The 16,498-nt window shown below is 35.6% G+C and overlaps 1 protein-coding gene across 1 annotated transcript in view; it reads right to left on the minus strand.

Moving 5' to 3' along the window:
- The window catches only part of LOC150095655 (coronin-1C-like), a 145,823-nt gene that overhangs the window by 72,309 nt on the left and 57,016 nt on the right, over positions 1–16,498 (minus strand). The window contains exon 5 of the mRNA XM_090409935.1: positions 12,927–13,043. Coding sequence (XP_090266061.1) covers positions 12,927–13,043 — 117 coding nt within the window. The remainder of the gene's footprint in view (positions 1–12,926; positions 13,044–16,498) is intronic.

Below are 16,498 nucleotides of genomic sequence, written 5' to 3' on the forward strand. Positions count from 1 at the left end.
ACAAGTAAAACATTTCATCTACTTAGGCATGATTTTTAGTGAAGATGGTAAATTAAATATGGAAATAGACAACAGAATCAACAAAGCTGGTGTGGTAGGAAGTCAATTGAATAAATTCATATGGAATAAGAGAGAAATTAGTAGGAACACTAAATTAGCTGTATACAAGACAGTGTTCAAACCAGTTTTAACTTAGGGATCTGAGAGCTGGGTCAGAAGTAAAACATTTGACCAAAGACTAGAGACCGCAGATATGAGAGTCCTGAGAAAGATTAGAGGCATGAACAGATGGCATCAATGGCAATATCATATTAAAAACGAGAATATTAGGAAAGAACTTGACATTGTCAGCATCCAGGAATGTGTTAGCAGAGCTAATCTCAGGTGGTATGGTCACTTATACAGAATGGGCGAGGTAAGATTAGCAAAACAAGTGTTCTCTGCCAGGTTGGCAGGAAAATGACCCAGAGGAAGACCAAGATATAGGTGGATTGATACTGTACAAAGTGCCTTAGATGATAGAAATATAAGACCTGATAATGTTGGAGTCTTGACAGGTAATAGAGTGATTTTGGAGAAAAATTGTAGATAGGAAGTTAGTAATGATGTAAATGTTTCATGTAGTACTATCATATCCTGTACACCCCTTGAGGGTACATGGCAGGAATTTGATGATGATGATGAAATTTTTTCTTCTTTTATGTATCGTACATATGCTAAAAATAAGCGTTCATTTCTTGGTAAAGTAGACTCATCAAGTTGTATAGAGAGCTCGGCTGTTTTTAAATACTCACATAATGAGTCTTCAACATCCTGGGTCATTTCATCAATTCTTCATTGCACTGTATTATTGCTCAAAGGAATTTTCTTGATAATATCAGAGGTTGGATTGTGCAGTACAGTGCATATGACCTCACTAACAGCTGGTGGGATTAGTTCTTCACCAACATTATGCGGTTTTCCTGATTTAGCAATCAGTAAGGAAATGTTGTCAGAGGCATGCAACCCATCATCTAGTTTGGATGCTGCTGAAAACATACCTGCCAATGTTGGTTGTTTTGAAAATTTTTCTTTCAGTGCTTGAAAATATGATAAATCCTTATCTTTTTTATCAGCATGAACTTTTGTCAAATGTTCTAGCTTTAAATGCTTCATAGATTCATTTGAAAAAACAAAAAACTTTTTGGAAAATCAGGGAACACCGGTAATGTTTTGGTTCAGCTATGATATTATCTGTAAAAAAAAAAGTTAAATTTACAAAATCGCTAGAATGCAATTTCTCACGTACCTATATGAAATTATTTTTACAAGAAAAGGTATAAAAGTACTCACGTGAAACCTGCTGTTTTATTGGAACAACAATAATTTTCTTTGTGTGTGATCCGTGTAAGTAAGGTACCGAATAGGTATTGAATATCCACTAATATGTACTAAACTTTTTATGCACTAGATCAAATTGCTAACTGCTTGTCACACAATTCAGAAACAACCTAAAACTGATTTCATGCGTCTGCCTATTTTCATTGTCTTTGTCTTCTTATTGCTGATTTTCATATGCTGGCTTTATTCAGAAGTACAACATCATCGCATAAAGTAAACAGCTAAGATCAACATTGCCAATTTTGATATCAGCTTTAATACCACTTTCCTTCATAATGTGATCCATACAGAAAATGAATTTTTTTGTTGAAAGTTTATTTTCCACTTGGTTAGAGTATAATAAAATTAGTTTAATCCTTTATCCAAGTGTGAGCAAACAAAGTTTGCGTCTGAAAGTATCTTCAGGACTGGGGTAAGGTGGTACAACACCAGGACAACTCATTGCAAAGGTGGAGTAAGCTACCAACACTCCTATCTCAGTATATTTTCCATAATGCAAAACACATCTCCTTGCGGATATGTCTAATGTTGCCCTGGTGTTGTACCACCTTACCCCAGTCCTGAAGATACTTTCAGGCGCAAACTTTGTTTGCTCACACTTGGATAAAGGATTAAACTAATTTTATTATACTCTAACCAAGTGAAAAATAAACTTTCAACATCTTTCTCTAAATCCAGAGTAATTTATTAAAAAAGGGTGGTACACCATTTGGCAACTCCTATAGGTGGAGATGACCTGCTAATGCTTCTGCCTGGTATCTCCACTTGAGCCTGGCTCCCACTGAAGAGACCTCAATAAAGGTCGAAACTAGTCTGGGTAGTGGCCCTTCCCTTAATGCATAACATTAGACATATCCGCAAGGAGATGTGTTTTGCATTATGGGAGATATACTGAGATAGGAGTGTTGGTAGCTTACTCCACCTTTGCAATGAGTTGCCCTGGTGTTGTACCACCTTACCCCAATCCTGAAGATACTTTCAGGCGCAAACTGAATCTGACTGGATAAAGGATTAAACTAATTTTATTATACAGAAAATGAATATGGATCATATTATGAAGGAAAGATAATGTGCACCCCTGTCTCACACCCTATTCAACATCAGTTCATCTTGGTGTACCTCCAATTCTAACAATTGACTTACAGCTCAAATAGAGACCATGTATTGCTTGATATAATACATCATTTACACAATATAACTGTAGTGTTTTGAAGAGCTTTCCTCTTGGCACCTTGTTATATGCTTTTTCCAGATCTACAAAACTTTTATACAAATCTGTATTATATTTTTATTAATTTTATTATAATTTAATTATTTTTACATACAGAGACTAAAACATGGAGCTTTTTCAAGCCACTTCAATATTCAATAAGTAGGATGACAGTTTTGCACGAGGCAATGAAATTCATTGACCATCTAAAGACAATCACAAACATCCATGACCATGGTGGAATTTGAACCTACAGTGTGCTGTTCAGAGTGCAGACATTAACCATTCTGCCAACCAGACTGTCCAAAGTTGCCACTGCTTTGACCTTGGATTCCTTGCTATCAGATCTAAGCATTAAAATATTAATGAAATTAACTTTTTTAAAAAAAATTTCATTTAGTAACCTAAATATAAGCACCAAAAAAAAAAAAAAAAAAAACCTCTTTTAGTCTTAAATGACTCCAGCTTTAAAAAATTCATTCATACTAACATAAACACCTCACAATTTCTCTGTTATTTTCTCTTATGCATAACTGTATTCTGGTCATGTACTCTCCAGGCAAACATACTTCAGTAACAATCTGATAGCTAACTTAAATAAAATATTCTCTATCTCACTACAAATCACCATAGTTGTTAATACCATTTAAAGCAGTATCTGTATCAAACAGTGTCAAATAACCATACTTATTAGCAGGGCTCCAGAAATTCACTCACCTGCTCACCACAGGCGAGTAAACAAAGACAAGTTGCGAGTGAATTTTTTGACCTCATTTTAAATGCATTCAAAATATATATTTTTTGCATAATTTACACTTTTTGGGACAATGGCCTCATACCAGGTGATTAAAATTCATCTCCAACCCTAAGACACTCACAAACATCCATGTTCACAGTGGGATTTGAATTCACAACTAGTTGGTTGAGTCAACTGTGAACTATACATGCGATGAAGAAGAATAGCCTCATTCTTCATAATATATTGTATGCTATTTTGCTCCTTTTCTTGATAAGTACAAAGTCTCTAATAGAACCATTTTTTTCCTTCTCTAGTTTTTTTTTGTTTCTCACTCACCACCACCTCTAATCTCTCTACCTCAACTTTTTTTTCTTTTAAATTACTGTCATTTTAATTGTTTTCTTTCTATAAGTCAAGTCTATCGCTATAACAAACTCAAAGAAATAATCTGTTACAGTGGATAATCTGACATAGCATATTTACTTTAGAAGGGCACCATGCCTATGGAACTTCATTTAGCGCTCTTAATAGTTTATTACAGTGAGTTCATGAGGTTGCTATAATGATGTTTGCAACATCATCAGATTTCTTATATGCACCATCAAGAGGAGTGGTCCCTACTATTTATGTCCCTACAAGTTTATAAAATTGTAGGGACATAAATAGTTTGTTATAGCAGACAGTTTACTATAGTGAATTTTATTTAGCATAATCACAATTCCCTATAGTGCATATTGAGGGGGGTGGGTCAAGCTTTTCAGTAGTTTGTTATGGTAAGCCTGAACTGTATGAACTTCATCAACAATTTTCTTTCAAATCAGTCTGATATTTGTTGGGATTCTAATATTGTCAGATCGTATTTTTCAGTCTTCCAATACACTTCGAACTGCATACAGCTTAGCACATCTAGATCTTGGTCTTCCTGGGTCTTTTCTATCCTGGCATCAAACACTTATTTTGCAACCCTTTCATTACCCATTCTGTTTAAACGACAATGTTAGCTTTGCTCACCCATTCCTGAATGCTAACAATATTGTACCAGCTTCCTATTAACAATTTTCTTCACATTTAGTCTGTTATTTATCAGGAATTCAATATTGTCAGATCTTATATTTCAGTCTTTAATAAATTTAGATTACTCCTTTATCCAAGCGTAAGCAAACAAAGTTTGCACCTGAAGTATCTTCAGGACTTAGGCAACTTGTGGTAAAGGTGGACTAAGCTCTCATCACTTGTCTTAGTATCTCCCATAATGCAAAGCACATCTCCTTGCAGACATGTATAATGCTATGCATTAAGGATACTGATGAGACCTTAATAAAGGTCGAAACCGGTCTGGGTAGTGGCCTTTCCCTTAATGCACAACATTATACATATCTGCAAGGAGATGTGCTTTGCATTATGGGAGATAACTAAGACAAGTGATAAGAGCTTAGTCCACCTTTACCAGGAGTTGCCTCAGTCCTGAAGATACTTCAGGTGCAAACTTTGTTTGCTTACACTTGGATAAAGGATTAAACTAAATTTATTATAGTCTAACCAAGTGGGAAAAAACTTCCAACATCTTTCTCTAATCCAGAGTAATTTAATAATAAGGTGAAACACCTTTTGGCAACTCGTATAGGTAAATATGACTTCTCCATTACTTCCACCTTAGTTTCACCACCTCTGGGTCTGGCTCCCACTGACAAGACCTCAATAAAGGTCGAAACTGCTCTGGATAGTGGCCCTTCCCTTAATGCATAGCATTATACATGTCCGCAAGGAGATGTGCTTTGCATTATGGGAGATACTAAGACAAGTGATGAGAACTTAGTCCACCTTCATCATGAGTTACCTCAGTCCTGAAGATACTTCGGGTGCAAACTTTGTTTGCTTACACTTGGATAAAGGATTAAACTAAATTTATTATAGTCTAACCAAGTGGGAAAAAACTTCCAACAAAAATATTTCAGTCTTCTAAGGCACTTCTAACTGCACCAATCCACCTAGGGCTTGGTCTTCTGCATTTTTCTTGCCATTCTGGCACAAAACAACTGCATTGTTAACCTTTCCTATTCTGTTTAACTGACCATAAAACCTTAGGTTATTTTTGCTCAAGCATCCTTGAATACTAATGATGGATGTCCAATGTTCCTTCATAATAACTTTATTTTGAATATAATTCTTCCCCTGATATTTCTCAGAACTCTCTATCACTATTCCCTAGTCTTGATTAACAATTTTAATTTTAACCCAGCTCACAGATCCATAAGTCAAGATTGATTTGAATACTGTCCTGGCTAATTTCTCTCTCATTCCACAAATTTATTTAACTAATGCCTCACTATACTATGCTTATCATCTCTATGCGAGTTCCACCCACAAAAGTTATTTAGAGACCTATAGTACATTTTATGCTGTGTGGGCTAAGGATCTTTGTTTCTAATTTTATCAATTTTATATATGTTTCTGTATTTTTATTCTTAACATAGTCCAGAAACCTTGCTCTAGAGACCAAACATGAAAAATTTTTCACACCACTTCAGGCCTCCAAATAAGAGGGGGCAGTGGTCTCATACCAGGAGAATGAAATTTCTCTCTCACCTATAAAGATAAGCATAAGCATCCATGACTATGGTGAGATTCAAACCTTGCAGCCTGTTGGCTGAAGAGCAGATATGCTATCCACCTGGTCAAACAGCCTAAATTGTGCTTAAACAGCTGAAATCCTTTATGTCCTTTATATATATTATATATTTGTTAGAAATCCAGTACTATCAGATCTTATATTTCAGTCTGCCTAGACATTGATCTTCCTCTGGACATTACTTCAGCCATTCTGGTACTAAACAGCTGCTTTACTAATCTTTCCTCTTCATTCTATTTAAGTGACCATACTACCTTAATATTTCTCTAGTCACATTCCTGAATGATAAGGTTCTCTCTTTCTCTCTTCTGCCATGGATGTCATCTGTTCATTAACTTAATTTTTCTCAGAACGCTCATATATCAGTGGTTTCTGATCGGCTGTTTTATTTCCAATCCAATTCTCCTATCCATAAATTAAAACTGACTTTAATACTATAATAAATTTAGTTTGATCCTTTATCCAAGTGTGAGCAAACAAAGTTTGTGCCTGAAAATATCTTCAGGACTGAATATGGTGTTGTACTACATTACTGGGGTAAGGTAGTACAACATATTATCTAGTATATTACATAGTATAATTTGTGCATACTATATGTACACTGCACATTGTTTTGTATGCCATTCATTATCATTATTCACATATTAAAGATTATATGATCCGTAATTTATTAGAATACAATGCACTCACATATATAATGTATTTACCTTGTGACTTTAATTTCATTATTTTACGAGTGTGCTGTGTTGGGTTGGGCCTGGCTCCCAGTGAAAAGAGCTCAATAAAGGTCGAAACTAGTCTGGGTAGTGGCCAATCCCTTAATGCATAACATTATACATATAAGGTGGACCAAGGAGATGTGTTTTGCATTATGGGAGATACTGGGATAGGAGTGATGTTAGCTTGGTCCACCTTTGCTATGAGTTGTCAGGTGTTTTTTTTATAGCAAAAGTTTTTTTATAGAAATTATTCAATTTGGTTAAAGAGTCCTGAAGACTTATGATGGATTTACTTATGAGTATAATATCATCTGCATAAAGTAAAGAGTCTCCAAATTTGATATCAGGTTTAACACTTTTCTTTAGAACTCATCCATATTGATGATGAATGAGAGTTGAAACAATATAAACCATTCTTACAACTGATTTTATACCAAACCACCATATGAGCCTCCTCAAATTCTAATGACTGACTGACAACTTATAATTGTAGCTTTTTTGGACAGTTTTTCTTCTGACACCCTGTCTTACACTTTTCCAGATCTAAAAATCTTAAATATTGTCAACTCCCACTATTACCAACACTTTTATAGCAAACTCAATAATGAATTACTGAAAAGTCCTATCCAACCATTATAGGTACTATGCTACAGTAAAGGAAACTTACTACAGTAAAGTCCTCGCAGTTAGCCTAGTGGCTTGCTTTGTGCTTCGCAACCATATGCCTGGAGAAGGAGTGTCCTGGGTTCGATTCCCATCGCTGACGTGAGGAGCTTAAGGATCTTCCTTAGCCATAGCCAAGTTAGCCGGTCTTGGGCATGGACAAGACCGGCTAACTTGTTTTTTTCCTCCCAGTTTATCTGGGGTTTTTCATCCTACGAGCAGGCAATCCGTGTGTGTTCACGAGGAACACACACGGATCTACAGACATAAATACTTAACCTGCCCATGAAGGGGGCTCAATTTTCCCCAATAGGGACAGGGGAGAAAAGGAAGGAAACTCCATATGAATAAACAAATAAATAACTACATATGTGGTCACTATAAACTTTCTATATAGCTAACTGGAAAGATTTTTGATGTTTTGTTATATTTACATGGTGTGCACTATATTGAGTCAACATTCTCATACCAATGTATTTTTTTAAATTTCATTTTTAAATGATCTCTTAACAAGCTTTTTTCAATTTCTCAACACATTTTCTTTGCTTATTTCCATTCTCACTCTGTAGCAGGAGATCTACTGTCTACACATCTATACATAATTCTAACATGAAAATGACATGATATGATGATAGTGCAAATTCTTTGTTTTATCAGTCGGAATTCCAAACTTTATCAAATACTGTTTTACTTAGCTAAGTGGATAATTTACTTGATTACACAAATGTTACAGGAACAGAAGCAGAACCGCAAAAAAAATAATATATATATATATATATATATTTTAATGTTAGGTTGACTTTGGACACTTTGCATGAACCTTAATAATACAGCTTACCAACACGGTGAATTAGCAAGTTTGCCTTTTGTTATACTATTATTTATACTAATTAGGCTGAGGTTGAAACACTGAGAACAATTAAATTTATTTATTTTATATTTCTCCCACACATGAAATGCAGAGTCAGGAATAGAGTAACTGGCTGATATTCTTCTTGAACTGCTGTAGATTGTAGTCCTTTGGATATGCTTCATGGGAGTGACTGTTCCACAGAACTGAGGTGAAAGGAATGAAAGATGACGAAGTAGCAGGTTCTGTGAGTATGCAGTTCAACTGTAAAGTGATATTGAACAGATCTAGCATGAGTTCCTGTAGATCTGGGAGAAATGGCAGGCATAATGGATGCTAGTCCTGCTGAACAATGGCCATAGAAATATTTGTAGAAGAGAAACAAGGCAGAAACCGACCTTCTATGGGAAAGCAGCTGAGGAGAGCCTGTAAGAGAACCGGACCACTCTTTTTTGAACAGGATCAGGAATTTTTAGGCAATTTCTTGTATGCACCATCCCATACATGAGAGCCAATGTTGTCCAGATTTGGGATTTATACAGAGTAAGTAACTGTTCAGAAGAGAAGTCCTGACTTGGGTAGAAAAGGATGCCAAGATTCTTAGAAGCTGATGATGCTATAGAAATGATATGATTGTGCTAGAAAAGGTTAGGAGTAAGGGTCAGTTTAAGAATGAGAAATATGGGTCTAACTGTTGAGCTGAGCATTATCAAAGATAAGAAGAGAAGATCTGAGATTTTAACAGGAAAGCAAGCAAAACTGCATTTTGGAAGCACTGAAGTTGAACAGGTCGCTTTCACCCAAATCAAGGATGCTGTGGAGATCAGTATTCACGGCACTTATTACAGATGATTTTGAAGTCTGAGATCTTTCAGCACTGCAAGGCTTGTCATATAAGTAGAACAAGTATGCTGCCATCAGCAAAACTATGAATAGGATTTGCAGTCAATGAGAGCAGATAACAACCTGTTCTCATTGACTGCAATATGTACAAATATACAAATACATAGATCAGGAAGAGAGTGGGTGAAATGACAGAGCCCTAAGGGACACTGGCACTGACAGGAAAGTCTGAAGAGAGAACACTATCAACCATTATGTGCAGGAATCAATCTGAGAGAAAATCTGGCAACCCATTTACACAAGGACAACAGCAGTCCAAATGATGGTAACTTGTTAAGAAGACATCATTGCCTGACCCTACTTATGAAATATCTACTTCCTAGTTTTTGCTGTACATATGCAGCAAAAACTAGGAAGTACATGAGAGCCAATGTTGGAAAGGAAACTAGAAGTTTCCCGGGAATGAAAATTAAAAATATGACAAACGTAATTGAAAACCAAAAAAGAAACATAAAAGCAATGATAGTGTTGGTAGGTACTAATAATTTAAGTGGTGACAAACATAGTATGAGAGAAGATATGAAAGGTCTGTTGGAAGAAGCGAGAAAGAAATGTGAGAGAGTAAAAATTGTGGGATTACTACCCAGATATGATAGTACTGAGTTAAGAGGGAGGGCGATGATAGCAAGTGATTTCATGCGCAGGCTATGTAGAAGATATGGATGTGAGTTTTTAGATGTGTGGGGTGTGTTTGATGGCAGAAAAGATTTGTATAAGAATGATGGCCTGCACTTGAATTCATTTGGCATCAGAAGCCTAGAGAAATTACTTCTTGGTATGAGACTTAATGCAGAGAATCAGGGAAAATAGAGCATCAAGGGAGGAATGGGAAAAATGCATGTGAAAGTTCAGCTATGGTATACAAACATAATAGAGATATAAATGCCTTTGAACATGGTTATGTATGTGGCATAGGAGTGGAAAAATATGCTTTGGATTCGGACCTTTTAAGTATGTCTGGGGAGGGAAAAGAGAAAATTCTAGAACAAGACCAAATACACTGTATATCTAATTATAAGAATAGGCTAGGTCGTAATTTATTATGTCTATACCACAAATGCCAGGAGCATTAGAAACAAAGGGGTTTGAGTTTGTTGCTTTATTGAATACGATGTGGTCTAAGATTGTTGGCATTAGCGAAACCTGGCTATCAGAATAAGATATGGTAAATGGGATTGAGTGTAACGAATATACTATTTTTAGGAATGACAGAAGAGATAGGAGAGGAGGAGTGCTACTGATGATATCAGATGACTTAAGTCCAGTTAGGGTAGAAATACAAGAAAATAATGATGGTAACAATGTCCCATGTAGCGATGACTTTGAGTCTATTTGGTGTGAAGTGGAGTTTAACAGAATGAAATATATGGTGGGGTCTTGCTACAGATCTGGCAGCTGTAGGGGACGAAGAAATGCATCGCCAATTTAGCCTGATGGATACCAAGCAAATGATCATTATGGGTGACTTTCATTTTCCAAAGATTGGTAGAAGAGAAATCTCATGATCAGAAAGAACAGGAATTTATTGAATTGTTGCGGGATAACTTTCTCAAGCAGCATGTGAAAGAAGGAACTCGAGGTCAAAGAGTGTTGGATTTGCTCATAGCATCAGAAGGGATCTCTGTCAAGAATATAGCTAGTTTACCACCAATTGGTACAGTGATCATGCTGTTCTTTCTTGGGAAGTATCTACTTGTATTGAAGCTCCAATTAAAACAGGCTGCATGTTGAACTACAAAGCTGGAAATTATGATCGACTTAGAAGAATACTATCTTTGGTCCCATGGTATCAGTTACTGAATGGAAAAAATGTCAGCAATGCATGAGAATCTTTGAAAAAGTGCTTGAATGAGGCGGTATCTGAACGTATCCCTAGTGTTTGAAGAGTAAATAGGTTGGGTGCGAAATGGATGTGCAGCCTTATTAAGCTAGAAATCCACAAGAAGAAGATGATGTGGAAAGAGTATAGTGAGAATAAGAGTGAGAGGAGTTATGAAATATATAAAGCTCAGGCCAGTAATGAGTATTGTGAGAAAAGCTAAAACGGAGTATGAAAAGAAATTGGCCATGCAAGCTAAAGGCAATCCAAAAGAATTTTATTGTTATGCCGCAAGCAAAAGAAAGAATGAATGTGGAAGAATAACTTTATTGAATGCAGATGGTACACGAGTGTCGAAAGCTAAGGAGATTGTTCAGTTAATGAGTGCTCACTTTGCTAAGATATATCAACCAGGTGTATGTAGTATGGTGCACAGTGCTACTGCTATGTTGGATGAAGAGTTAGAGGTTCATGAAAATGAGGTTGAAGAGCTTTTGCATAACCTGCATAAGAATTTGTCAATAGGGACAGATGGAATATCTGCTTGTTTGTTAAAGGAATGTTCAGCTGAATTGGCTAGACCTTTCACACATTTGTATAACTTGAGTCTCAGCTCAGGAATGATACCACAGGAATGGAAAGAATGTAATATAGTTCCATTGCACAAGGGTGGTGCAAAAACTGATGTGTCTAACTACTGACCTATTAGTATTTCTGGTGTGGTAGTGAAGATTTTAGAGAAGTTAGTAAGAAAACTTGCATAAAGAAATGGGTAGACAATGATTCTATACTCCGCAGGGAATAGCATGGGTTTACTAAAGGATGGTCATGTTTTAGCAATTTGCTCATATTTTATAACAATATTACGGCCGAGTTGGATTAAGGAAATGGATACACTATGATAATGTTGGATTTTTCTAAGGCATTTGATAGGATACCACACGATAGGCTGTTGAGTAAACTGGAGAATATGGGATTGAAACATAATCTATTGACTTGGATCAGGGGATGGCTAACAGACAGATATCAAAAAAGTGGTATACAGTGGGTGTGAATCTGCCAGATTTAAGGTAACCAGTGGTGTATCTCAGAGTTCAGTCCTTGGGCCATTATTGTTCAATCTATACATTAATGATTTCAAGCAGGGTCTATCATCAGATTTGCAACTGTTTGCTGATGATGCAAAGATAGGCAGGGCAATCAGGGATGCTACTGATATTCAGCAATTACAAAATGATTTGAATAGACTGGAAATCTGAGCAAACGAAAATGGCTGTCAGTTTGATGTTAGTAAGTGTAAAGTTATACACTTTGGCGTGATTAGAGATCCAGCAGCATATTATATTAGTGGGATTATGCTACAAGAAACTGAAGAGGCAAGGAATCTTGGTGTATTGGTGGATAAGAATTTAATGTTCAAAGGTCACATAGCAAAAGTTGCAAATACAACTCAGAGGATAATTTCTATGCTGAAGTGAACCTTGACATGTAAGGATAAGGAGTTAATTTTGCCTCTTTATAAGGCTTTGATAAGACCACACTTTGATTACTGTGCTCAGATTTGGTCCTCCGGGTTCCAAGGGGATAAAGAAGCTGTGGAAAGGGTTTAAAGAAGAGTTACAAAGATTATATCTGGATTATGGGATTTAGATTATGAGGACAGATTGCGAGTATGTGGATTACAGACTCTGGTTAACAGGAGAAAGAGGGGATGATATGATAGAGGTCTATAAACTTTTGAATGGGTGTTATAGCATTTCGAATGATGAAATATTTCGTTAATGGGGGCATCTATGGAAGTTGTCAAGAAAGGGGTAAGAGCTAGGTTTTTCTCTCAGAGAGCAGTGAGTGAGTGGAATAATTTGCCCTTAGGGGCAGTGAGTGCATCTAGTGTAAATAAATTTAAGGGAAGGTACGATAGCTAGGTTGGATAACTTACAGCCTCCCTCAATGAGTCTTTGACTCCCTGGAGGTCTCTGATAATAATAATAATAATAATAATAATTATATTTACCTCACTTCTCAATGCATACTGTCTTTCACTCATTCTAGAAAAGCCAGTAGTAAATATCAATCCATTTCTAAGATAAATAGCTCTTTGTGGTTTAGCTCCATCATGACCATTACTTTCCTATATAAAATAACATAATCTATTATTATATTATCAAATGATAAAATATAAAACAACTGAAAAGAGAATTCAGAAATCAGAGTACCAAAGACTAATGCAGATAACAATATTGACTTCCTTTTGACTAGCAGTAATGTTATCACTGGTAATCAAATGAAAATTCACTATAGCAAAATTTCCATTATAAACTATTCATTTGGATCCTACAATTATGCTATAATGAGACAATAGAAAAAAATTCTGTTAACATGAAATTCAAGTCAAATTTTCAAATACTGTAATTAATTTTACAATAGTCATATCTTTATGCACAAACTTATGAATTTATTCCTATGAAGGAGTTGTATAAAAGTAAGACGTACCTTATGTTATCATTATCAATTTTATGGTATCTACTCCCAAGGAGTGTACAGGATACTATGACCGTACTACATGAATAAGTTTACATTACTACTAATGTTCTGTTAATAATTTTCCATCAAATTAGTCTATTACTGGTTAGTATTCATATTGTCATATCTCATATTTCTGTCTTCTAGGGCACTTCTGACTGCATCAATCTACTTGGTCTTCCTTTGGGTCTTTTTTTTTCTGGCCATCTTGACCTCAAAACATCTGTTTTGCTCACATTTTCTCACCCATTACATCAGTGACCATATCTTAAATCAGCTTTGCTCACACATCCTTGGATAATAAATATGTCAAATTTCTTCCTAATGCTTGCATTTTTAATATGATTCTGCCATCTGTTTACTCTTCCTCTTTTTTTGGTCAGAATCAGTGGTGAACTATAAAGGGCTAGCCCAAGCTCTTTGTTAAATTTTTCTCAAATTTGCGAACCCCTCGTTCATCTTGTTTACTTTTCTAATTTTTCATTAAAAAAAAAAAAAAAAAAAAAAAAAAAAATTGAAATATATTAAGCGACAAACTCATATGGTCACCTAACAAAGTGATTTTATTAAATAAAATATAGTTACTGTTACTATCATTTTACAAATAAGAATTCACGTTTGGTAATCACATAAATAAATAGGACTATAAAATAATGCCCCTTGATTGGTACTGTTCATTATCACTTGAAGTATAAAAACAAAGAGAAATATAATGTACTTCAATATTATTGTGTTTAGATAATATTTATTTATTATTTATAGGCTGTTTGTCATGAAAACTTCTATCGCAAACAAAAGAAATTTATTTTGTTTATAAAAAATGCGGACTATTTCATATGTGCGATTATAAAAGATTTTATTCTTATCATATTTTGATAGTAAAAAAATGCTTTTCTTATGTAAGAATAAATTAACACAGATGATAATAAATTTAGTTTAATCCTTTATCCAAGTGTGAGCAAACAAAGTTTGCGCCTGAAAGTATCTTCAGGACTGGGTTAAGGTGGTACAACACCAGGGCAACTCGTTGCAAAGGTGGAGCATCCTATCTCAGTATCTCCTATAATGCAAAACACATCTCCTTGTGGCTATGTCTAATGTTATGCATTAAGGGAAGGGCCACTACCCAGACTAGTTTCGACCTTTATTGAGGTCTCTTCAGTGGGAGCCAGGCCCAAGTGGAGATATCAGGCAGAAGCATTAGCATCATCTCCACCTATAGGAATTGCCAATTGGTGTGCCACCCTTTTAATAATTTACTCTGGATTTAGAGAAAGATGTTGAAAGTTTATTTTTCACTTGGTTAGAGTATAATAAATTTAGTTTAATCCTTTATCCAAGTGTGAGCAAACAAAGTTTGCGCCTGAAAGTATCTTCAGGACTGGGTTAACGAGTTGCCCTGGTGTTGTACCACCTTAACCCAGTCCTGAAGATACTTTCAGGCGCAAACTTTGTTTGCTCACACTTGGATAAAGGATTAAACTAAATTTATTATACTCTAACCAAGTGAAAAATAAACTTTCAACATCTTTCTCTAAATCCAGAGTAAATTATTAAAAGGGTGGCACACCAATTGGCAATTCCTATAGGTGGAGATGACCTGCTAATGCTTCTGCCTGATATCTCCACTTGGGCCTGGCTCCCACTGAAGAGACCTCAATAAAGGTCAAAACTAGTCTGGGTAGTGGCCCTTCCCTTAATGCATAACATTAGACATAGCCGCAAGGAGATGTGTTTTGCATTATAGGAGATACTGAGATAGGAGTGTTGGTAGCTTGCTCCACCTTTACAATGAGTTGCCCTGGTGTTGTACCACCTTAACCCAGTCCTGAAGATACTTTCAGGTGCAAACTTTGTTTGCTCACACTTGGATAAAGGATTAAACTAAATTTATTATACTCTAACCAAGTGAAAAATAAACTTTTAACACAGATGATTGTGTGCAAATATTTCATGTTTAGATCGTGATATTGATTTAAAAATGATAGCTTTTACAGGTTGTCCCTTCATACTTTTTGATTGGCATTTGTACAGAGGCTATATTAATAAAACGTTTTTGTGTGAAATACAGCGTTTCTTTTTTTTCTCGACGATGCGAGCCCTTTGTTAAAATTTCCATAGCTCACCACTGGTCAGACCTCTCATATATCTAATCTTTGATCAACTGTTATTTTTTGGCCAACTCTCAGATCCACAAGTGAAAATTGGTTTGAACATTGGGTTGTATATTATTAGTTTAATGTTTTGGTTAATTTATCTCTTACTCCATATAAATTTATTCAGTTGACTTTACACCATACCAGCTTTACTTATTCTATTATCTCCATCTTCACATCTAAACATTGTGCCTAAGCAGAAATATTTTACTTGTTTAAGTTCTCCACTGAAAATGAAATTTTCCACATTCCAGCTTATTTTCAATTCATCTTGAGGAACTATCAACATCATCTTGTGTTGTCTCCTGTCCAGGATAATGACTACAGGCATAAGGATAATGTGATGAGCATCCCATCTCTTCCATATTGTTTGAAGTATTCACAACTGTATGGATGTGTTCATGGGGCTGGTTTGCTTGTTTGTAGGAATGAAAAAACCTGATTTTCTGGGTGGATAAAACCTTCTATCTCCATATGAGACTGGCAAACTCATCTTACAGTGAAAAGAGACCCACTGGTGTGCCTCAGGGTTCTGTTCTTGGGCTCTTACTGTTTAACCTATTTGTTTTAATGATATTTCATGTAGACCGACTGGGTATTTTCAAATGTGTGCTGATGATGCAAAGTCAGGTAGAATTATCAGGAGTATTGCTGATGCTAATTTTCTACAAGAAGATTAGACTAGACTTTAGCTTGGAGATGAGTAGGATTGTTTTTAATATTAATAAATGCAAGTTGTTATACTTTGGAGTGTAGAGATATAAGACTATATGCTATACTGGATCAGCTGTGCTTTAGGAAGTGGAAGATATTCAGAATCTTGGAGTGATAATAGACAGTGGACTAAAGTTTCAAGGGCACATTGCAAGTGTTGCAAAGACTACACATTGTACTGCAGCAATGAAAA

Source organism: Typopeltis vanoorti, chromosome 20 (assembly GCF_054136105.1).
Source record: "Typopeltis vanoorti isolate ZY-2024b chromosome 20, IOZ_Tvanoo_1.0, whole genome shotgun sequence".
In the NCBI taxonomy this organism is placed as follows: Eukaryota; Metazoa; Arthropoda; class Arachnida; order Uropygi; family Thelyphonidae; genus Typopeltis; species Typopeltis vanoorti.